Genomic DNA, 25065 nt, shown 5'->3' with positions numbered 1-25065 from the left:
ACAATGTCTGGTAGGGACTGGAGAAGGAAGAGGAGGGATTGAGAAGAAAAATAAAACCAAGTCATGTTTAGAAGAAATGCCACTGCACTTCACTAAATCTTGCAGAGACAAATGAACACTCACTGGGCTATGAGCTGTGGCCGGAGAGGACCAAGGTGGAGGGAGAAAGGACAGCAGTGATCGTTTAATCCCTCGGCTGTCAACCAGTAAGAATGGAGGGGCCAGAGCACGCCTGGCTTGGGCTGGGCGGCAGGGCCTTCAGAGACAGCTGGTTCTCAGGGAGCCTTTATTTGTGGATCCAGTTTAGAAGGAATGGACAGTGTCTAAGAAACAAGAGACTTTTCATCCAATTTCTATCAAGACTTCAACACGGCCAGATGGTTAGCTAACATCCATGTAGATCACTGAGGAAATTCTGGGAGGTTATCTGTTTTAGCTTCTGCCCTCCTGATAGGAAACACCATAAACTGATCTCAAGCCGTATGTGTCACATCACATGAGCTGCTGAATCAAAGAAAGCGATTGGCCGTTTCTTGCCCTTCAAGAGCTATTTTGGAGGAGCGACAAGATATTTTACATTCACGTTAGCACTGAGACTTTGTAGCTACTCAGTGATACATGAATTCAAATTGCTTATTATGATTAAGGAGCCAGACTCTCCAGGATGAGATAAAGAGCGACGCTCTGTAATACAGCTGAGAGAAGTCTGAAACATGGCAACTGTCTCCTTTAAGATCTTCCCCCCCTTTCCACGAGCACTGGCATCCGTGGCTCCCCAGAAGGCCATCAGAGGAGAGTGTATGTGCAGGAGGCATGTGGGGATCCGGGAGGAGGTGCCGGGGGAGGTGCTCTTCAGAGCAAGAAGAGATCAAGTTCCAAGACACAGAAAGTCACATTAACCGGATCCCGTGGAAGATGGCCCTTATGGAGTCGGGAGAGCATTCGTCTTGATGGTCCTCAGGTTCGTTTCGAGGTGGTCCCTAAGAGCGCGAGTTTGCTCCCGGCCCCTCCTAGGCCTATGCCTGCGGGCCCTTGTGTTTGTTGATGATGATTGCTGAGAATGACCTCAAAGCGCAGCAACATCTTTCGGCTCTGGATCTCATCGCGTGGGGCTGAACCCGAGCTGGGCTCCCCGACCAAGTCTGATTAGCTTGGCGGATGCACCGACTTGTTTTCTCAATCTTAACGTCCAGCTCCGTGAAAAGTTGAGTCTCCACTTAAGGTAGAGTCTCTTCAACCCTTCCCGTGCCTGAAAGCTTCTTCTTATGTCAGCCCAGGTAGCTGCTATGGACCGAACGCCAGGTGTCTTCTGAAGCAACCCCAGCACTGCCCCGACACTGCATCTGCCCGCAGAACCAGCCTGTCTGTCTGTTCTTCCGCCGGGTTTTGAAGTAACGCGGCTGCCCTGGCCGTCCTGGGCTCACCTGTGGATGCCAGTCTCTGCTCTGCAGCAGCTTTCTGGGCACTCAGCACAGCGCAGCTGTGGGCCTGCTTTCCCTGCTCTCCGTCCATCCTTGCTCGACGCCCCTCCTCCGAGAGTTGGCACAGCCTTGAGCCCCCGGAGCAGCTCTCCACGTGGCCACCTGCAACCAGCATCCTCCAAACTCTCGCTCCAGGCCCACGTCCTCGGTGTGGGCCACCTGTGACTCAGCCCGGGCTCACTCCCCCTTCCCCCCGCTCCCCCACCCCCCAGAACCCGCCACTCTCGCACAGTTCCATCAGGCTGCCGCCATCTCCAGCCCAGGCCAGCAAGATCCCTCCACATGCTTCCCCCACTTATCCCTTCATTTCTTCTAGGCCTCCTGATCTCTTCTTCCACAGTGACAATCATCAGTATTGCACCGGGAAGAGTTAGGAAAAATGTGTCTACAGCCATGTGCATGGAAAAGTTATATTGCCCACTCACTAGGAACACATCCTACCAATGCAAAGTCAGCGGTGAGTTGAGTATTCTGTTGTCACTGAATCCTGTCATCCTTAATAAAAGAGTCTGGCTGACAAGATGAGAGTCTCCTGAAGCCCCTCACAGCAGCCAGGGCAGTCTGCATGAGTGCTTACCTCCCTCACTGAAGTAAGTTAAGTACTTTAGTTTCTCATTGATCTAGGATGTACAAGAGGAATATTAATATAAAGGGACTTCATTTAATGCACAACCAAAAAGTTGTAAGAGCTTTGAATCCTCTTTTCAGTATTGTAGGGGAGCTCAAAATCTGTAGAAATGGTACTCCAAGTTCTTTTGTAAAGCAAATAAGCACCCTATAATTTATCTCTCCAGTGTATCCAAAATTTTACCCACAAAAACGCATGATATACTGCAGAAATATTGCTGAACCAAGGGAATTAGGAAATGGCATTATGTCTGGTCTGATGTTAGAGAGTTTGAACCAAAACTTAAAGACATAAGACATTTCTTGAACAAAGACCCCATTTTCTAAATCCTGGCTTGGTCCTCAAACACATCTACATGCTTTGTTCTCAGAGACTCCAATGGTGCTTTGAGATTTGGAAGGTTGGACAGGCATGGATGTCAACACACTCACCTGGCCAGTAGTACATGTAGACCTTCCTTTTGGCCTTGGTCAGAGTGATCCACAGAGGTTCTGATCCATTCCACCAGAGAGGCATCAGGCTGTCTCTGTTGACTCCTATGTCAAATGACTTGTTGGTGGCGGGGTCCCACATGTAGTTCCCGATCATCTGATGGACCTCACAATGGCGACCTACGTTAATGAAAACACAAGGCTGTCAGCTTATTGCTCTGGTATTTTTACTTTTCATCTTTATTTTCTGAATTTAAAAGCCATTCAGGGGCTTCCCTGGTGGCGCAGTGGTTGGGAGTCCGCCTGCCAATGCAGGGGACACGGGTTCATGCCCTGGTCCGGGAAGATCCCACATGCCGCGGAGCGGCTGGGCCCGTGAGCCATGGCTGCTGGGCCTGCGCGTCCGGAGCCTGTGCTCCGCAACGGGAGAGGCCACAACAGTGAGAGGCCCGCGTACCAAAAAAAAGAGTATATATTCAGTGCTTTTATCGTGTTCACAAAGTTGTGCAACCATCACTACTGTCTAATTCCAGAACATTTTCATCACCCCCAAAAGAAACCTCATGCCAATTAGCAGCCACTCTCCATTCCCTCCTACTCCCAGTCCCAGGTAACCATCCATCTACTTTCTGTCTCCATGCATTTGCTTATTCTGGCTATTTTGTATAAATGGAATCATACAATACGTGGCCTTTTATGTCTGGCTTCTAGCATTTAGCATAATGTGTTTAGGGTTCATCCATGTCGTAATATCTATCAGTACGTCATTGTTTTTCGTGACTTAATAATATTCTACTTTGAAAAACAAAGCAAGAAAACAACCTCCCAAGGGAGAGTTACACAGAGAGGAGGGCTGCTTCTGTTGGTTACAGAAGTGAAAGACACAGCGCTTGGAATCTTTTGAAACATTAGGCTTAAATTATTTATTTTGGAGTAATCTGTTACATCTTTAAAGTAAAAATAACACAAACATTGGCACGTGCATCAAAAATTGCTGCAATTTTAGTGAGCGTCATTTGGCGTCGGGCTGAAACACGCTTCACGGAGCTCACTGACTGTGCTTAATCAAAGTGGCTTTTTTCGTTTGCTTGTTTGTTTGCTGTTGTTCTGTCTTCTTGCCAGCAAGCCCCCCAACACCCACACTTTATTTTTAATCAAAAAAAAAGGAGAAACCGTAAAATAAAATTTTGAAAATTCGTAGACCCAAAATATCTTAAAGGAAAAACCTTTTATTTCATCACAGAAACCCATGCATTCCACAAATGATGCTTGCAACTAAAAGCCCAGAGAGCCAAACAAAATGTTTACCCAAAGCTGTAGAGTTAGTTTTTTGACCCTGACTGAAGCTTTCACATGTAAACTGACAAAATTAAAAAATAAAAACTTTGAGAAAATGATCCAGTGATTAAGGAACTTCTTAGTTTTATTTATTCCTTCAACTAACATTTATTAAATGCTCCTATGAACTATACATTGTGATAGGTATAGAGACTCAAATCTGAATAAATGTAGTCCCCAACCTCAAGTGCATTGTTATGTAATACTCAACAAAGTGTCCCCTGCACGAAAGAGACAGGCCTCCTGGAAGGGGCTAAGAAGGGGACCACGTTGTAGTCTTTTTTTTAAATAAATTTATTTATTTTATTTAATTATTTTTGGCTGCATTGGGTCTTCGTTGCTGCACACAGGCTTTCCCTAGTTGAGGCGAGCGGGAGCTATTCTTCATTGTGGTGTGCAGGCTTCTCATTGCGGTGGATTCTCTTGTTGCGGAGCGTGGGCTCTAGGCGCGCGGGCTTCAGTAGTGGTGGCAGGCGAGCTTCAGTAGTTGTGGCGTGTGAGCTTCAGTAGTTATGGCTCGCAGGCTCAGTAGTCATCGCACATGGACTTAGTTGCTCCGAGGCAACTAAGTGGGATCTTCCTGGACCAGGGCTCGAACCTGTGTCCCCTGCATTGGCAGGCAGATTCTTAACCTCTGCGCCACCAGGGAAGCCCAGGTTGTCGTATTACTTGGAGAATTATAAGGACTGTCACCAACTCGGGTGCTGAGGATAATTCCTACTACTAGAAGGAGAGGCATCCTTCTTATTGGTTCTGTTATCCTTTCTGGTGTATCAGAGTTTAACAATATTAAGGGAACCTGCCTAATGAGTAAAAGTTCTTATCTATTTCCTTAACCCAAAACACTGCATCCCCTATCGAAACGTTTCTATCTTCCTAATGACGCTCACTCACCCTTTTCACGAGGCAAGACAATCATGATAATAGTCGTGGGAAATGTATCCTTTAGGGTCTTTCTCTGTAGATGCTATCTAGCGCTCTCCCAAGGGCAGGGAGGGCATCTCACCTGGTGCTGGTGCGTACAAACTCACAGGAAGGGTGAAAATTAGAAGGGGGTATGAAAAGCGTTACTGAAGTCAGCAGACCAAACGGAGCCTCTGAGTGAATCGCTGGGAGAGCGACAGAAGGGCTACAGATATCAGATACGGGAATAGTAAGGGAAGGTACCAAGTGGGGTTGTGTGTGTGCAGGAGTCTCTACTTTTAACTGGAACTGTTTCAACTATTCTAGAAGGAATGCGTGAAACCCAAATCTAAGCAGGGGCCTCACGTGATTCAGTTTTCAAAACGTGCTACATTCAGAGAAGCATGAAGCAACTGAAAATATTTTTTAAGTACTTATATAACCTTTACTTGTACATCGCAGAACCCCACAATATCATTTGATAAAATTTCCCTCTTCTTTTCAACACTCACATTCAACACTCTAGACCCAAAGGGTGGTGCAGGCTCTCTCACCCTCCTTCGCTCTTTTCCTCATGGGTAAAATATTATGGCCTCCTTTAGATTGTAGAGCTGTAGTATGACTGGATTGTGGGGTGTGTGTGTGTGTGTGTGTGTTTGTGTGTGTGTGCGTGTCAGAGAGACAGAGACAGAAAGAATATTCTCCCAGAGAATTTCTGCTAAACTAAATTCTCTACCTCTTACACTTATTTTTTTTTAACACCCATAAGGCCTCATTGAGGAGAGGTAGGATCTTTGTGTGCAGTTAACACACAGTTCTGCCATATTTGTACATTTCAGATGATGAAGTCTTGTTTCCTGTGGTTCTCTGGGCCCCTTAGCTTTTTCCATAATGGGTCTTCTCTCCTCACCATTAGGTAGGACGTAGCATTAGCTTTCATGTTTTCTTTTCATACCAATTGGTTGTGGTGCCCGTAGACTAAGGTGAGCTTCAAAGCCTTTAATTATGGCGTTCTTCAGGGAAGCGTCTTTGAGACGAGGCCTCCAGAGACGGCTTTGGCTCCTGTTCCCACCTAGCATCCTGGCTGGTCTAGGCTGGCCCAGAGAGGCACATCCATTCTAAGGGGAACTCAGACCCACGGAGGTAAGTGACCCGTTCCCACTCCCCCGAGACCCAACCCCTCTCCAAAGGCTGGACGCGAGGCACCAGCATGGAGGGTCCTGCCCACTTCCTGTGAGTGAATGGTGCCGAAGAGGATCCTGGGACCAGTGGTTTTCCTTATATGATTAAAGGGTTTCCAAGTGTAGAGGGAGCTGTTTCAACAAGAAGGTCATCTCAGACCCCTGTTTAGAAAGTGGGTTTTATTCTTCTAGTGGACTGGGCCTTGAGTTGAAGCGAGAGGGTGTATTCTTCAAAGGCTTCATCACAGATGCAGTGCTAGCCCCCAGAGGCATCCCTTTGTTCTGGGAAGCACTGCCTTTCACGGAAGCCAGCAGGAGACGTATGCTCTCCATCTCATCATCTGCTCGAATATTCTCTCCCAGCTGAGCCGATTTTGCTTCCCATGAATATATTAAGGCTGGTAGTCTGTGTCTGTAACAGCATGAGTCTGCTCTTCCTCAAGCTGGTTTCCTTGCCTACCCAGGCCCTCTCTTGCTCTTTGGTTTTTATTGCTTGGCTGAAAGAACACAACACAACACAACATGAGGTACTGGCTTCTGCAGCCTACGAGCTCTGGTCTCCATATTTCTGCCTGACCTGTATCTATTTTTATGCATCTGCAACTTTGCTTGATTTTTGTCTGCTTTGGGATTGCTAAGCAGATCTTGCTGTAGTTTGATCATTTGGACCCTTTGCTCAGGGCGTCAGGAGAACCCTTCCTGACACCGTCACAAACCACAGATCTCAGGTGGCTTTTGGGTATGGTGTAAGGAAGGTCCACTTCTGCTCCTACCCGCCTCTCCCTCCTCCAAACGCAGCTCTGTGGGTCTTTAAACTTTGTGCCAGCAGGCTCAGCGTTCACTGTGAAAATGCAGGCAGCTCCTGGCACAAACGTTCCCAAACACAGATGAACATTTTTCTCCCTTTTCCCCCCTTATCCCTAAGACCGAAGAGTTTATAGACTTATTAATATAAAAAGTGGCAGTCAGCCCGATACTTGACGGAGCTGTGGACTCTTAACCCATCTGCAGACCCCACCTCAGCTCAAGAGCTCCTGCATTTGACTGGGAGCTGCTAGTGGCTCTCGCGCGTTGGGGGCCAGGGTGGGGCCACTGTTTGTCTCTCTCGGTGGGAGCTGATGCAATAGCGTCCATACCTAGAACTGCTGTAAGAAAGCAGCAGGATATGACACCTTCATTTTTTATTCCTCAAAGGCTTAGACAGGTGTGTTCTGATGTAATGACCATCACCAGAAGTTTCTTAGCAAGTACCCATAATCCTCTGCATCATATTAAATATTTCCAAACATCTCAAAAATGGCTGGCATTCACATCAAATGAGATGCTTGAGGATCTGCCCATCTCACCTGGAACTGGGAATCAGTAAGGTTGCTGCTACTTAGTCTTCAGTCAGTCTTAATCTTTTCTCATTACTTTCAAGCACTGAACGTTAATTCCTTTTATGGTTTCTTACTTCATTTATTCTTTTTTTTTTCATTCACTCAACATGTATTTATCAAATAATGTTTACATGCCAGGTATACAAAGATCAAAAGATGTGGTCCTGGTGCTTCCCTGGTGGTGCAGTGGTTGAGAGTCCACCTGCCGACGCAGGGGACGCGGGCTTGTGCCCTGGTCTGGGAAGATCCCACATGCCACGGAGCGGCTGGGCCCATGAGCCATGGCTGCTGAGCCTGCGCGTCCGGAGCTTGTGCTCCGCAACGGGAGAGGCCACAACAGTGAGAGGCCCGCGTACCGCAAAAAAAAAAAGAAAAGAAAAGAATGGTGTGAACAGTGCTTGACTTCCTCCCAAGATATAAAACAATACGAGGGAGCATCTTTTCTATACTGAGGCAAATTTTCAGACCCTTTCTAAGTGTGGATCACCTTCAAACATTTTATCCTTTGTGTTTTCAATGTCATGAAATATGTCTGAGACTTGTTTTAATGTGAAGTAGTTTTGCTGGTGTCACTTCCTCTAGGACATCTTTCTCCTTCTCATCACCACCCCTTTCTTCGTCGATAAGTTCGCCTTCACTAAGCTCCTCCGGCTGCATAGTGAGTCTCCAATAGTGTCAGTGTCAACTTTCCCACAGTCAACTATTTCCTCTATGATTCCAATTCCTTTTGATTCAAATACTGCAAAGTTATGTGCACAGTAAATGCAAAAATTTCTGCCACACCACACACATATTTCTTGCTGTCACTTTCTGCCATGATGCTTGAATGTTTTCAGTTGCATGTTCTATGTCATATTTCCTCCAAAATTCAGCTAAAGAAATTGCATGATCTCCCACTGTAGCCTCAATAGCCTGTCCAAAAGTCCATCTAAGATAATAGGCTTTAAAAATTGAAATAACTCTATGGTCTATTTGCTGGATTATTGAAATTGCTTTTGTCATAAAAAGAAAATGTTCAAATCTTCAGGTGTCCAAGAGAATCAGGGTGACCTGGAGCATTATCCAACAGTAGTAGTTTATTAAAAATTAAATTATCTGCATTTACCACTGGAAGACAAAGAGGGAACACAATTATATGCTTTGCTGTCTGTGCATGAACTAAATAACACATGGGAAGCAACCAACCAGCAACAGACCTTGAAAGAAGTGATGTGATTGGTCACTGATTATGATGCACATTTGTTATTTACACAGTGATTTGTGGACTGATGAGCTAGGAATGAAGTTTATATTTTATGCTGCAATAGTTACAATTAAGGTTGCCAGATTTATTTTAGTTAATATACCATGGTAACTGAAATTTGAATCATGTTGCAGAGCTGGTATTATTTAGCTAAACTGCAGTAACTGGATTTTGTGCTTCTCCAAACAGTGCAAAGGGAGGAGCGTGTTTGTGCACACAGACACATGTAAATACATATATGAATACACAGCACACAGTAAAAACTGTTCTGATTAACTTATTATTATTAGGGTAGAGAGTCACACAAATGTAATCTAGAGATCAGCTGGAGCCTCCTTTCTTTCGAGCTCTCCACATGATTTGTCCCAACCCTGTTTCCACCAGACTCTTGCACTTCCCTGTGACACTCACTAACTTGCAGGCATCTCTACTTCTAGCCTCCTGCTCCCATAACATATGGCTCCCCAGAGGTGAGGCTCAGTGCTTTACGGCCACTCACATGACATAGTCATGAGTGGGGTGAACTTTACTGGGGATCCAGTGGGGTGCGCAGGGGAAGACTGAGAACAGTGCAAAGAACTTCAAATTGAGCGCCAGACATCCAAGTTCTGCAAAGTCTTTGCAGCCTCCCCCTCCAGGGCCTCCTCCTTGGCCCGTCACTGGAAAGATCGTAGCCTTGCGCATCTTACTGACTGACTCATGTCTGCTCCATTCTCTGCTCCACAGCACCCACCTCCGAAACTTCTCTCGGGAGGTCAGTTTTCTCAGAAGCAGTTCAGCCCCCCAGAGCTCCTGCTGAGCTCCTAAATTTGCATAGCTCGTTAGCTGATAGAATACTGAAAAAATATGGGGGCGGTGGGGGAGGGCAGGAAGAAAATAAGGAAGGAAGAAACCAAAAGAAAGTGTTTCTTTGATCAGGAATCGCCGACTTTATAAGGCCATTCTAGTCAGAGCTGCCAGGTTTATTTTAGCAAAAAAAAAAACCAAAACAACAACAACAACAAAACGCTGGAAGCTTCCCAGTTAAATCTGAGTTTCAGACAAAATTTTTTACTGTAAGTATGTCCCAAGTAGTCCATGGAACATACCTCTGTGAAACAATTATTTGTTGTTAACCTAAAATTCTAACTGAATATCCTGTACTTTATCTGGCAACTCTAGAGAAAGCATCCTTTATTTGTCCCTATTTCACAGTAACAGTAAAGGATAAGAAGTGGAATCAGCAGGTGTGGGCGGAGCCCAAAAGGAACGTAGAATGAGGAGTGGCGGAGACTGCCTGCAAGAATCAGAGGAAGCTTCTAGAGGAGCTGGGAGTTGAGAGCTAAGTAAGACGTTTCCGGGCACAAACAGCACTGCAGACAGAGATGATGGCATGTGCAAGATTACGATGGGATTGGGGGGTGTGGAGATTTCTTATTCAGGTAAAATGTAGAATCTTGCTCTCCATCACTCAGGGTTCCCTTTCCTTGAAAGGTGAGATGCTCTTAATGATATGCTGAGCTAATACAATTCAAGACAGCCAGAGCTTCATTCAGCCAAGGTCCTGGCACAATACATCACTGGTCATTAAAGGGGTGATTTGCAAAGGGGTGGCCAGGGTCCTGGGGAGCCCAGAAGACATGGTGAAGCAACCCAGGCTTAGTAGTCACAGGGAGCCACTTGCACCCACCCTGCACCTGCCCCCCAGGCTTGAAGAGCTAGGGCGGCGGGGGTGGCCAGCAGGGAGCCTGGCGGAGATGGATACTCCTACGCTGCTGTCCTCCCGCTGTCCAGCTGAGGCGCTGCACCTCCTGGGGCTCCAGGCAGGCCAGGGAAGGGTGAGTAGGGCAAAGAGGCAAACAGACAATATCCAGCACAACCGCCAGAGAAAATCATAAGACACGGATTTCTCAAGAAAATCATGTTGACCTCTTGGGCAGGAGTCCTTAATTAAACATGGGAGACGACCTGAGCCTGAGGTCCCCGGCAGAGGGTCTTAGGAGTGTGTATGATCCCACACACATCTCAGAAATGGAAGGGACCTCAGCTGGCCTCCTGGTCTAACCCTCCACCTGTAAATTCAGAAGTGAGGAATGACTCTCTGCATTTTATATATATTAGCTGCAAAAGGGCTGAATATTTTGTTCACTGTCCCAGTGCTAATAAATGGTGTGTGGGGTGCAGGGGCAAAGAGAACACGAACAACCTGACCTTGAATCACCACTCTTTCACCTTTCACGGCTGCAGTAGATTTAGTGGCTACATCTGTATTCTGGGACATAAAACTATGCTGCTTTCAAGATGAGACCTCTTGGCTCTTTTTTAAAACCATTTACTTATGTCTCTAAACACACACGCAGAAAAACAACTACATAGCGAAGGGTATCACTAAACACTCAGGTTCCACAGCCAGTGAGGAATTTCTCTATCATACAAAAGGCTTTCTTAATTCTTGGTGTACGATCACCTTTACAAAGCCATATTAAAGCCATTCGTGCGTTCTTCTGACATCCATGTGTTTCCATTAGATGAATATGGCTGTGTCTACTAGATATCAAAACAGCCGGGTGAAAAGTGAAAAATTAAGTTATATTTTAGGCACATCAATTTAGCCAAAACATAGAGATATAAATACAGGTTACAAAAGATTAATACAGACCTTGGAAATGATTCTTTCCTTAGAACATATACATTTTCACCCAGAGGCAGCACTCAGGTGAGTTCCGAGTCCACAGCTGCAGGCAGGCCTCTGGGGCCACCCGCTGGAAGTCTGGGTTACAACCATGTGTGATGGGCACACGGAACAGGCTGTGGGCAACCTGTCCATCTCTGGGAGGTGATGGGTACGATGGAGAGAGGACGGACATGTGGTCAGACAGATCAGAGTTGGGGTTAAGGGGTCTTCCCCCTTTCTAGTTGTACGGATTGAGGCTAACCTTTAACCTCTCAGAGCCTCATTTTTCCATCTCTAAAATGGGAATAACATTACTTCTCTGGCTGGACTGGGGTGAGTATTAAAGATAAAAATAGTTAAAACGTGTGTAATGCTTACTATGTTCCAAGGACTGTTCTAAGTTCATCTGTTACAGGTTGAATTGAACCCTCCCAAAAAAGACATGTTGGAGTCCTTAACCCCTAGTAGCTCAAAAGGTGACCTTATTTGGAAATTGGCTCTTTACAGAGATAATCAAGTTATTGAACAAAATGAGGTCATAGGGTGGACCTGATGCCCTTATAAAAGGGCAAAGTTGGACACAGAGACAGACATGCACAGAGGGAGGATGATGTGAAGCCACAGGGAGAAGACGGCCATCTACAAGCCAAGGGACAGCAGGAGCCACCAGAAGCGGCAAGAGGCAGGGAAGGACCCTCCGCTAGAGCCTTCAGAGGGACCACAACCCGCCAGCACCTTGATTTCTGACTTCTGCCCTCCAGAGCTGTGCTGTTCTGAGGCACCCAATTTGTGGAATTTAAAGCAGCCTCAGGAAACTGACACACTTAATCTTCACGACTACCCTAAGGGATAAGTACTACTGGTAGCCCTACCTTACAGGTAAAGTAACTGAGGCCCAGAGAGGTAGCTTGCCTAACTTCTCACACCAGTGGGTAGAGTGGAGCCAGGATTCGACTGAGGGAGGCTGGACACAGAGTCCTCGCCCTTAACCACTACGACCCACTAACACTAGCTCACCAAGTATGACCCGGCACTTGATACAATCCTCAGCCTTAAGAAGCCCACGGAGAGGGAGCTGCTGCCACTCCGTGCTTGCTTTCACGCCATCTGTAGAGCTTCTGCCCTCAAGGACAGGTGGACTTCAGGGGACCGCTCAGTCCAGGTGTCAGGTTCCGGGGATCAGTCCACTCAGGAAGCACTTTACCTGGGGCACCGCATGGATGGGCTAGAGGCCAGGTTAGACTCAGGAGGGGTCATAACCTGAAGGCCAAAGGCCTGAGCCAACTTGACGGGTGTCTGCTGATCAGCTTAGTAACAGGAGTAGTTACCAGCTCTTGGCCGCCTTCCACGTACCTGAAACTTGGTGCTTTGTGCTTCCATCTCATTTAGTCTTCAACACAACTCTAAGAGGTAGATAATACTGTCCTCATGTTGCAGGTGGGAGAACTAAGGCTCAAAGTGGCTGTGAGGCGAGGCTAGCGCCACGCAGCTAATAAAAGAACAGAGCCCCAGTTCAAAGCCAGGTCTCACTGACAGTGCCCGCGCTCTTCCCAGCAGCTACTCCCTTCTGGCCACTGGGTGGCTCACCAGCCCCATAGGGCTTGGTCATTTTAATAGAAATTGCCCCACAATCCAGGACTGCCTCTAAGGCTCTCACCAAGGTAACCACAGTGAGGTGCTCAGATCTCCAGAAAGCCAGATGCTCCTGCCTCTTGCAATGGATTATCATGCACAGACTTTACCATAAATATCTCTGAAGGAGGGAAGGCTGCCAGACGAGGGATACGAACAAAGCGGACGGGAAGCTTACCCTCCCTCTCCCTCTGGAAGGGGTCCAGCTGTGGAACGAGAGGCTCCCAAAGGTCTGAAATCTGGAGATCTCAAGTTAATGGGTGCATTTTAGAGAGTGAACGCATGTATATACATCACCTCGAATTGACGTGACGCCAAGAGGTAACTACACACCGGATCCAGAGCCGGGCAGCCTGAGCACGTTATATAAGCCAGACTTTCCCACCACAAGACTCCTCTCTGAGCTTTTCCTGGAGCATCTGGAGGGTCTAAAGATGAGTTCAGACCCTGTTTAGACTAGTGAATTTTCAAATAACTACTTGATGCCCAAGAGACTTGAATTAACAGTGCATTGCTCAAAGTTAACTACCTAACTTACAAATCGGAATTTGCTTTATGATCAGCTCTGCTAGGAAATAGATCTGATTTTCTTAACTTGTTCAAAGACAGAATTTGGTATGTTAAAGAAGTGGTTTCAAGTGAAATATGCAAGATCAAGCTGAAAGAAAAGTTCACAATTTGCACATTTTTAAACGCAGCTACTGATGTATGTGCCAGACACAGTCCTGATCAAGTCTGAGTCACAAATATTGCAAGACCAAAATAACAGGCTTTGATTATAGTGTGAAGTATACGGACTGCAACAAAAATAACCCCAAAATGTTAAAAGGGGAGATATTTTTTGATTAGAGATATTCATGCTCATAGTTTTGAGGTCACTGGACTCAAAAGAATGTATTGTTTTATTTTTCTGGAGTGTACTAGCTTGGTGCAATTATTTAACAACTAGAATACAGGGACAGAAACAAAAATTATTTTCCTGAATAAGGACAAAAATGTAAGTTTGGGACTTTTTGTTTTAAACACTCTTTATTTGGGGAAAGCTAATTTTTATCAAAGTTCAAAGAAATTTCCAGACAATTTAATCTATCCTTACCTCTGTGCAGAGTTGGAAAATTAATTACTGCATTTAAGATGGAATCCCTTTTGAAACACACTCCCATTTTACTAAGTATTTCTAGGGACTTCTAAAGATGGCAGGTGCTTGGAGGGGGAAAGTCCTTATTCCTAGCCCTTATTCTTCCATACACGAGAGAGACGCAACCAATACCTCTATCCACAAGCTTCTCCACTCTCTCCCTAGTCATAAAGCATTCATCTCCTCCCCACCCTTTCAGCCACCCTCCCCTTCCCCAGTGACATCAGGCCGGCCACATTCCTCACGCTACTGGGAGTGGTTACTTTGGCATAAAACAGGCTCCAGCCCCCTCCCATCCTGTCTGCCTTCAGGTGGTGGAAGGCCCCTTTTTCGTTCCCTCCCCGTAAATTCACCCAGGACAGGAGTCCTCCCTGCGCCAGGGCAGGGGGTTTCTTTAGTTCTCCAGCTGCCCCGCCTGTGACTGGGGCAGGGGTGGGATAAGGATGGAGAGTTCAATGCTGTAAAAAAAAAAAAGGGGGGGGTCACATTTAGGTCTTGGATCCAAGCCACGTTCCCCAATCCATCTTTTCAATTGGTGTAGAACCTGGAATGGCTGACGGGTGAGCTCCAAAGACAGGTACCAAAACATTATTGGATCAACCATTAATGTCAGGAATTGATAAAGAATGATCAGATTCAGCTATTCAGGTCTGTGAGGTAATCTACAACTTTATTGGCTCAATCTAGTGTGAACCAACCAATCTACAATAAACAAACAAACAAAAACCTATGTGTGAAGTATGATGCTGGCCCATCAAGTTCACTGCCTTGGGTCAGGTGTGACCACAGAATGGCGAGACCAGTCTCGCAAGTCACGAGAGGAAAAAACAGTTTAGGTCACGGTTGTAGCCACAGCTTATCTGCCCTGATCAACGAGCACCAGCGATCAGCATATAAACACACAGTGTTTGGAGTTGACACTGCACCTGGCCTAATGATCTGTGTATGTAATCCTCCTTGGGTGCTCTTAACATGTATAAAATGTGTTGAAAGATAATTTGCCTTAGGGATGAAAGAGTAACTCAAATGAGCAATTCATCACTTGGCTAGGTGTGAGAAGTATCTTTTTGATGTATTGATAGTTTCCCAGTGCAAACAGTAGACACCTTTGGAATAGAGGAGCTTCTTGAGTTAAAAATAGAAGCATCAGGAAGGATGAAAACTGGCAGGAACTGAGGACCTATGAGAAGCATGTGGCCTAGTGGAAAGCATTTGGGGGCCCAACAGACCAAAGTCTGTCCCTGCCTGGGATCTCATACAAGTCACTGAACTGCAGTGATCCTCAACTTTCTCCTCTGAAAAACGGAGATAATCATACCTTTGTCTAGAGTTAAATAATTTGGGGTAGGCAAAACTTTAGCACAGTGTCTGGTACGTAACAGGCATTTGGTAAACGCACACCACCACCTAAATCCCCCGTTAGAGGGCAACCCTGTCTCGTATTTACATACCAACTCCTGAAGCAGACTCTCAAATCCCCTTGAGGGAAAAAAAAAAAAAAAGCACTACCACTCATTACCATCGCTCAGGAAGGTTTGCAAGGAGTGAATCCCAAATTCAGAAACTAACCACGGGGCTCTGGACGGCTGGGAAATGCCTGGCCTGACACTGCCCTCTACTGGCCGTCACAATAATCTCCACCACCCGCAGCCTCACCCACGGTCTTGCCGGGCGCCACGCACCTCTAGGAGCCTCGCGTTTTGTCCTTGCATCTCACGATGTAAAGGCACCCCAGAATTTCTAGAGCTGCTTGTGAAGATACTAAATATGCCAAGAATTCAGGCCGAGGCAGACAGCGTGGCCAGCGGGGCCAGGTGGCCACACCCCCAGGGCAGCCCCCTTAAGTCCGCGCAGCAAACGTGAACGGTGCACCCTGCGGAAGGAGGCGGTATCCCCTGGTCTGGACTTGATTCCTTCTAGGTCTCTGTTGTGTTTCCACATGCTCCACCCCACCCTAATCCTCGTTTCATTTCACTTTTCTTTTTAAGATTGTTGCTTCTATTTGGTATTTTATTATCCTTGACCCCAGCCCTTTATCCCCCTGCTTCTCTTCTTTCCTCTTTCGGTTAAGGTCGGTGATCTTTTTCTACCCCAATCTGTAATGGTCACTGCAGTGGACATTTAACTTCTCCAGCACCCTTTGTTCTTTTAGGAGCAGCTACCATTGCCCCTTGGGAAATTCCTTCCCTCCACCCCCTACACGTGGTCCTTTCAGGAGCTTACGAGACCCGACCTCTCCAGCTGTAGGTTAGTGGGCATCCATCCCAAGCTGTGCCAGTTAGAGTGCCCACCCCTGGCCACAGTGACAGGTGCTCTAGGATCCAGGCTGGGCGGGTCAGAGCTGTGCCCCCGCCCCCCGCACTCATGCTGGGAGACCCAGCTGGGAAGAAGTGTCCCCAGCGTGAATACGCGCTCCCTGGGGGAGAAATCCAGGCTGCGGTAGGGGCGAATGTGGACCATGTGGGCTGTAGGAAAGGAGCAGCGGAGGCTGAGGTGGCGGTACGGTCCCGGCAGGGTTGTGCCCTTAGCTCTGCTCCCACCTCCCCCTGTGACGCTGGGTGCAGGGGCTCCAGAACCTTCTCTCTGCCGAGAGTCACAGGCTTGGATTTCCACCCCATGCATCCTTCACCTTTTCCGGGACTCAGCTCCCTGGAGCTGGCACACGGGCTCTGTGGGCATTTCTGGGCACTCTGCCCTCTTCCCTCTGAACTCACAGTGCCTCGCGCGGACACGGCTGCAGAGGCTGCTGACTCAGAGCCACTTTAGGTGGAGGCCCTGGACCTGGGTGGTGCGTGGCTTCTGAACACCAGGCCTCAGCAGTCTGGCTGGGCTCCTTCCTCCAACGCTTACTCACCCGTGGCAAATCTCACACATCGGTTTGCTTTAAAAGTGCTCACAGTCTAAGTCTAGGTTCGCCCCTGCTGAAGAGCTTAGATACAATTTAAAAGTTCTCTATTATGGAAACTTTCACACGTCCAAAAACAGTATGCTAAACAACAACAGAGAACATTCTGCCCTGGTTTTGTATGTTTTCCTTCCCCTACTGGAATATTTTTAAAGCAAATGCCAGACATAGTATCTTAAATCTTAAATACTTCTGTGCCTATCTCTCATACTAAAGAACTTTTTAAATAAAATGACACTTTTGTTTCATACCCAACAAAATGAACGATAATTCTTCGCCATCATCTAGTACCCAGTCCATGGTCAATTTTCCCTGATTATCTCAAAAATGCCTCCATGCAGTTGGTTTCTTTGAATCAGGGTTCTAACAAAACGCATAGTGTATTTGGTTATGACCCTTGGTCTCCTCTAATCTGTAAGGATTCACCTCTATTCTGTTTATTTATTATTTATTCACCATTTATTTACTGATGAAACTGAGTCTTTTGTCCTGAAAACGTCTCATATTCTGGATTTGGCCAATTAGAGCATCGTGGTGTTACTGACATGTTCCTTCAGCTCTTGTATTTCTTACCAACTACTAGTCTGATCTAGAGGTCTGCTTAGATTCAGGTTCAATTTTTTAACACAAGAATCCATTACAGATGGTGCTGTGTACTTGCTCCTGTACCACGTCATGTGCTCAGAACATCTGGCTGTCTCGTTGTTTGTTAAGCTTGATCTGTGGGTTTGGATGGTGTCAAGCTAATCCATTTACTATAAAGTTTCCCATCAACCTTCACCTAATGGTTTTAGCAACCACTGATGATCCTCACCCACATCCATCCCTTTTATAAGGGTTCCCAAGTGAAACTATTTTCTGAAAACACATTCTTTTTTGAATCTCTCTTTGCCTGAATGTCCCTTGCATGGAAGTGGGTGGATGTATCAGTTATCTACTGCTGTGTAACAAACAACCTCAAACCTTCAGTGGCTTTGCTTTAATCCTAGGCTAAGCTACTGAAATATACAAAATACTATGTGCCTGCAACATGCTTAGTAATAACCAGGACCATATGAGAACAGAAGCTTTTACTATGTGCCAAGCACTGTGCTGAGAGGTTTCCAGAACAATCTCATCATATCTTCACATTAGCCTTATGTGGCAGATATTTTACAGGTGGGAGAACCTATAAAGGTTCTGTAAAGGTTTACAGGTGAAGTAAGTTACCTAAGTTTCCCCTGCCAGGATTGGAACTAATCTGTATTTAATTTGCACCCCAACAGTATTTTAAAATATGATTTTTAACTGTGGTACATGCACTTGAGTTTACTGCTCCCAATCTGAGATACACTGGGAGATTCCCAGGGGACATGGAAAGGGAGAGGTGGTGACTTCAGACACTCAGCGTACTGCACAAGTACCCAGGCCTTGGGGTCCACAGAGTCCACGTGGAACCCCAGTTCCATTAATCACCTGGCTGGTCGACTCGGGGGCCTCCCAATTTCCTCCTCTTTAAGATGAAGGAAACGTAACCCACGCACCTGCTAACTCTGCTTGCCCTCGTCTCTTGTTTTCACCCCACAGCAACTTTGAGGCAGAAATCGTCACGTCTATGCACACACTGGAAATAATCCACTCCCATGAAAGCATCAGTGAACAACGTACCCTTTACTGAGGGTTTCCTAACAATACACTGTGCGCAGCGCTTACTCCGAAACCCCTGAGAGATACAATTTCCAAGTCTCTCTTCTCGGCCTTGCAGCTCCCAGGACCCCACTCTCTCTCATCCCTCACCCTGCTCAGTTTTGGTTCCTGACTCCCTCCCACCCAGATCTGTCCCCTCGTCCCCTCGGCCTCTCAGTCCCTCTCCTTTGTCTTTGGCAAAAAGGTCTTCAGCTCATTCCAGTCCCAGTTTCCAAACCTGCAGACCCACACCCATCTCCCTGCTTCAGCAAACTAAAATCCACCCCCCTTCCCAATCAGCGAGGACTATAAACAACCTGTTCCTTTCTTCCTCTCACAGGGATGACAGAGAGAGAATTCATGTAAAAGAATCGCATGGTAATCCCTGAGTTGAGTTTGGGATTGACGTGTACACGCTGCTATTTTTAAAACAGATAACCAACAAGGACCTACTGTATAGCACAGGGCACTCTGCTCCATACTCTGTAATAATGTAAATAGAAAAAGAATTTGAAAAAGAATAGATACATCTCTATGTATAACTGAATCACTCTGCTGTAAACCAGAAACTGACCCAACATTGTTAATCAACTCTACTCCAATATCAAATAAAAATTTAAAAAATAACTCCTGAGTTAAAGGCAGCTGTGATTTTCATAGCAGCCCAGTTTTCTCCCTTCTACACCACTACTGAGTTGATGCCAAGGGTAAGTGACAGAAAAGCCCTAGCTTTGGGGCTACCTCTGCAGAAGAGGGCACTTTATCACACCACTGGGAGAAAGCAAAGCCAGTGCTGGAATGGGAATCTATAAGTTGTTAACTTGTGGGCCAAAAATTAGGCACTCTCTCTAAATGGAAGCTCCACCAACTGCAAAGATAGAGTTGAATTCTCATTCTGGAGTACTGAGAAGTAGGAGCCCACTTACATCAAATCTGGTCTGCATTCCCACCCCCAGTGGGGCAGTGTGTGTATGAGAACAGAACTAGAAGACCTGGGCCAGGTCTGCCATAAACCATCATGCCACACTAGCATCACTGTCCCTCCAGTGGCACAAGGTCAGGTGTCCACAAAAGTGGCAGGTTGTGTGTGGGTGGGATGGAGGAGAGGACAGGTATCAGGCCACAAAAGCCAGTACAAAACCATCTTATGAGCCGTGCACCATTGTTACCTCCACTGAACAGAGACTAGGAGAGGCTGAGTATCCCAAGTTCATGTAGTTGGTAAGGGGTAGAACCAGGAATCCGACCCCAGGACCAGCGCCCTTGGCTATAGACCAAGGCCTCGCCAAGCATCATCTTCACCATCACAGCCAGCAGGTACCAAATACTGAGTCTATGTCAAGTAGGATACTAGGGGCATCACCAGAATTCTTTTTAATCCTCACACCGACCCTAGGAAGAAGATACTACCATCATCCTCTTTTCACATGGGGGAGCAGATGGAAGCCCAGAGGAGTCAAGTGGCTTATTCAAGGTGACGAGGGGCCGTGAGAGAAGGTGTGTGCAGGTATCTGACCTGGGGTGTAGCTCCTGAGTGCCGTGCCACGCTGCCTGTCCACCGGGCCACAGGGAGCACACCTCCCTCTGCCCTGAACTGCAGGAAGGAAGGACTGTGCTGAGGACCGGAGCTCTGGGTACCACTGGGTGGGGGCATGAGCTGTGAGTAATGAATGTTCTCAGGCTGGGGGTGAGGGGCCTAAGGAAAACCCTGTTAGAGTTGACTGAACCTTTTTCAAAGTGACTCAGTAGGAAATGTCATCATGAGAGTTAGCAGAGGATTGTGAGAGCATCGAAGCATGAACAACACATATCTGCATACCACCTTTGCTGCCCGGGCCCTGAAGGTGGCCACTGCAGGGAGAGTGTGGGCCAGAGATATCTGCATACCACCTTTGTTGCCCGGGCCCTGAAGGTGGCCACTGCGGGGAGCGTGTGGGCCAGAGATATCTGCGTACCACCTTTGCTGCCCGGTCCCTGAAGGTGGTCACTGCGGGGGAGCGTGGGGGCCAGAGATATCTACATACCACCTTTGCTGCCCGGGCCCTGAAGGTGGTCACTGCGGGGGAGCGTGGGGGCCAGAGATATCTACATACCACCTTTGCTGCCCGGGCCCTGAAGGTGGCCACTGCGGGGGAGCGTGTGGGCCAGAGGAAGGGATCTGGGCCTTGGCCTTGAGAGACTCCGCCTTCAGCTACCTTCTGAGGCTCAGTTTTCTCATTTCTAAAGTGGGACTAAAAGAATCTCACCTCTTTGGACAAGATTAAGAAAAACTTAATATCCTTAATCCTTAAACTTAAGGACACAAGCGTCAATAAATATGAAAATGTTTGAGAACCTTTTGGAAGAAAGATGCTACATCCACGTGGCGTGGTGTCTGGGTGTACTGTGCGCACGCCCTGCTTGTATGTGTTATTGCACCGAGGGACTTTTTGCTTCCTATTAGTATTAAACCAGATTGTCAGACTAATGGGACATAACAAGAATATCTGATTCTGTTAGGCAAATACTGAGCATGTAGAAATAACTAAACAGCTTTTAATTTTAGAATTCCAGCTGTTGCACAGCCAACGAAATAGATTAAACTCGAATATTCTGAGCATAGATACTTTCCACCATTGACAGGCAGGTGAGTAACACTGACGTGAATGCCCTGGAGGACTCTCCCTCTACAATATCAGTACAATACACAATATAACTAGATCCTGGATAAAATACACACACACACACACACACACACACACACACACACACACTTGTGTGTGCGTGAGTTGGAAATATTGCTAAGCTCACAATTGGTCCCAGGTCAGTAGTGTCCCTTCTTTCCTAGAAATGCAAACGAATATCTTCCTTCAAGCAAAGTTCCAATTTAAGCCCTCAGATTTCCCATAGACTAAGTTCAATCAAATACGAATTTTTTTTAAAAAAAGGCCAAACACACAGAGAAATAAATCGTGTGGCTCAGGCAAGTAGTTCTCAGCCAGTGTCCCTTGCCTTCCTTCCACAGCGAAAAATCATTGCTGGGACACAACAGCCCAGCCAGCAATGCTAGCTTCCAGCCACCCTTGCGTCTAGGTGGAGCCACGACCCGTGCTTTGGTCAACAGAAAGAAGGCAGAAGTGGCAGGTTCCACTTCCAGGCCCGGCCCACAGAGACCACCTCTGGGATGCTCTACGGGCGCCCCTGTCCAGAGCAGAATGGTGGTGGTGCTCAGGGTGATCTTGGAGGCCACGTGTTGAACATGGCAGAGCCTTCCTCAGCCAGGGTCCAGGGACCTTTCAGGAATGACAGCACAGAGCAAAGTCCCACCTCAATCCACCAGCTTGATGTTCTGGGAATAAGAAAAAAAGATCCAGAGTGTCAAGGCACTGCGAGTTTGGAGTTTAAGTGTGCAGGAGCTGAATCTGCCTTAACTAATCCGTCCCTGTGAGAGTCAGCAGAAACAAGAAACCACAAATTGAGCACCAAGGGCTTTAGAGTTTGGAATTATCATATTTAGAATATGAAATAAGCCTTATGACATGTTTAAGGAAACAAAAGAGACTCAAAATTATCGAAGGGCAAAAGACTATCAAAAATAAACAGGCAGGATTAAGAAGGAATCAAACAGCACTTTGGACATTAAAAATATAATCATTTGAATTAAAATTTGGTGGTAAGCTAAATAGCAGAATAAACACAGCTGAAAAGATAGTGAAATGGAAGACATAAATGAATGACCCAGAGGAAAGAGATTAAAATATGAAAGAAAGACTGTGGTGGGCTGAATGGTGGCTCCTCAAAAGATACGTCCACTCAGAGCCTGTGGATGTGACTGTATTTGGGGAAAGCTTCTTTACAAGTGAAACTAAGGATCTTGAGATGAGATCATCCTAGATTATCCAAGTGTCCTTATAAGAAGAGGAGACCCAGACACACAAAATGGAGAAGGCCGTGTGGAGACAGAGGCAGAGATCAGAGTGATGAATCTACAAGTCAAGAACACTGAGGAATTCTGGCAGCACCAGAAGCTGGGGGAGAAGCACGGAACATTCTCCCTCAGAGGCTCTAGAAGGAACCAACCCTGTCAACATCTTGATTTTGGACTTTTGGCCTCTTGAACTGTGAGAGAAAAAAGTTCTGTTGTTTTAAGCCACCTAGTTTGTGGCAATTTGTTATAGCAGCCCTGGGAAACTAAGACAAAGGCTAAGAGATAAGGAGGATTAGAATGAGAGGTTCTATGTTACACCTAATAAGAGACTCAGAAGGAAGAAGAGGGAGAGTGGAGGAAGGGCAACATTATAAGACATAACAACTGATACTTTCCCAAACTGATGAAATACACAAATCCTTAGATAAGTAATCGAACACATCAAAAAGCAGGTTAGGGCTTCCCTGGTGGCGTAGTGGTTGGGAGTCTGCCTGCCGATGCAGGGGACACGGGTTCGTGCCCTGGTCCAGGAAGATCCCCCATGCCGCGGAGCGGCTGGGCCCGTGAGCCATGGCCACTGAGCCTGCACATCCGGAGCCTGTGCTCCGCAACGGGGGAGGCCACAACAGTGAGAGGTCCGCGTACCGCAAAAAAAAAAAAAAAAAAAAAAAAGCAGGTTAAATTGTAATACCAAAATTCATACCAAAACAAACATAGTGAGAATGCTGAACACCCGCTTCTTCACGGTACATACCTGGGAGTAGAATTACTGGGTCGCGGGTAGTATTTTCCCAGGACAGTTCTGGTTTACACCTGTTGTTCCTGATTCTTAGCCCCTTTTTCATTTTCAAAAGTGTCCTGATTTGCACAGATTTTGAATGTCACCAAATCCCCCCATAGAGACAAACAGAGCAACACAAACATCCCATGGACAACATCTATGACAAAACTAAGTGACAAATTCTCCCTGTGAAGCTTTAGGTAAAAGCCTGTGGGAACAACCCACCCAAGGCTACCAAGAGCCACCTGATGTCAGCATCCATGCAGGGCAGCAGAGGGAGAGCTGCGGGGACCCTCTTCTGGAACTGTACGGACACCTTAGACCTTTTTACACTTGTCCCCCTGTCCTAACTTGCATGACCCCTTGTCCTAATTTGGATTTTGAAAAATGTAGTATTCTTGCCAAAAAAAGTTTAATGAATCTAACCATGAAGAAAAATCAGACAAATCTAAAATGCAGCCAGTTTACCACATAACTGTCTGGGCTTTTCAAGTATGTCAACATGGTGGAAGTCCAAATGAATCAAAAAGGCAAGGATGCCACTCTTAATGGAGAGCAAAGAAACATGGCAACTGAATGGACTGCTTGACACTTGATTAGATTTTTATTTCAGAAAAGGTTATAAAAGATATTTTGTTGGCAATTGAGAAAATCTGAAAATAACTGTCGTCATATGTGAGAATATTCTAGACATGCCGCATTATTTGCGGAGTGGGGGAGATGAAGTGTCATGATGTTAGCAACTGACTTTCAACTGGTTCAGTTGAAACAAAATAAAACAGAAACCTGCATTTCTCAAGTGAGAATAAAAGCAAACATGCCAAATGTTAACAATTAGAGAATCACAGCACACGGATACTCATAATACTATTTCAGCGTTTTTGTAGCTTTAAGATTTTTTTTATTATTATTATAAAAGCTTGGGAGATATCCATATGATGGAATACTACTCAGCAATAAAAAGGAACACACTACGGACACGCCACCAGGTGAATGAGCCTCAAAAACATTACGCTCAGTAAAAGAAGCAAGACCCAAGGGACCACATATTGAATGACTCCATTTATGTGAAATATCCATGAAAGGCAAAGTTAAAAACACATAAAGTAGATTAGTGGTTCCCTGGGGCACAAGTGGTGACAAATGGGAACTACCAATAAATGTGCATGAGGGGTAACACCTCACGAGGGATGAGACCACCAAGATGAGAAGAGAGAACAAGCAAAGACCAGAGGACAAGAACCAAGCTCCTCTTGGCGCCTCAGTGTGAAGGGCTTGCAAAAGAGAAGTCAGTGGAAGTTACTAGAAGGGGAGATTGAGAGGAGGATGGAAACTTGGGACCCAATAAAGAGACAGTCTGTAGAAGGCAGGGATGGTCAAAAGGTAAAATTCCACAGAGAGAGGTTGAAAGATGGCATTGGATGTTGCTATTAGAAGGTCTTGGGTGAACTTAGGAAGAGCAGTGGTGGTAGAAGGATGACATCAAAAGTTAGACTGCCCTTCACACATCTGCGTGACCCTGCTTCCACCCTCACCCTCGCTGGTCCCTGTTCTCTGCCCCAGTAGCCAGAGGGATTTTCTAAGATGAGAGTTATATCACACCACCCCTCTACTCAAAACCCTCCAGTGCCTTTCTCTGCACTCAGATAAGGTCCAGAGTCTGCAAGACCTCCAGGGACCTGATGTGGCCCTGTGTTAGCTCAGGCCCTTCGGGAAGGAGACACTGAGAGAAGATTAGACATGCATGAAGTTTACTGAGGGAAGCAGCTGTTACAGATGAAGAGGAAGAAGCAGGAGCAG

The 25065-nt window shown here is 46.4% G+C and overlaps 1 protein-coding gene across 3 annotated transcripts in view; it reads right to left on the bottom strand.

The window, feature by feature from the left end:
• ENPP6 (ectonucleotide pyrophosphatase/phosphodiesterase 6) overlaps positions 1-25065 on the bottom strand; it is a 100275-nt gene that overhangs the window by 50351 nt on the left and 24859 nt on the right. For all 3 annotated transcript variants that reach the window (XM_049704171.1, XM_004281739.3, XM_049704170.1), the window contains exon 2: positions 2541-2720. In XM_049704171.1, the coding sequence (XP_049560128.1) occupies positions 2541-2697 (157 nt within the window). In that variant the 5' untranslated portion in view covers positions 2698-2720. The remainder of the gene's footprint in view (positions 1-2540; positions 2721-25065) is intronic.

This window comes from Orcinus orca, chromosome 21, assembly GCF_937001465.1.
Source record: "Orcinus orca chromosome 21, mOrcOrc1.1, whole genome shotgun sequence".
Taxonomy (NCBI): Eukaryota; Metazoa; Chordata; class Mammalia; order Artiodactyla; family Delphinidae; genus Orcinus; species Orcinus orca.
Note: the sequence above shows the minus strand (reverse complement) of the source record. Positions and strands in the feature narration are given on the sequence as shown.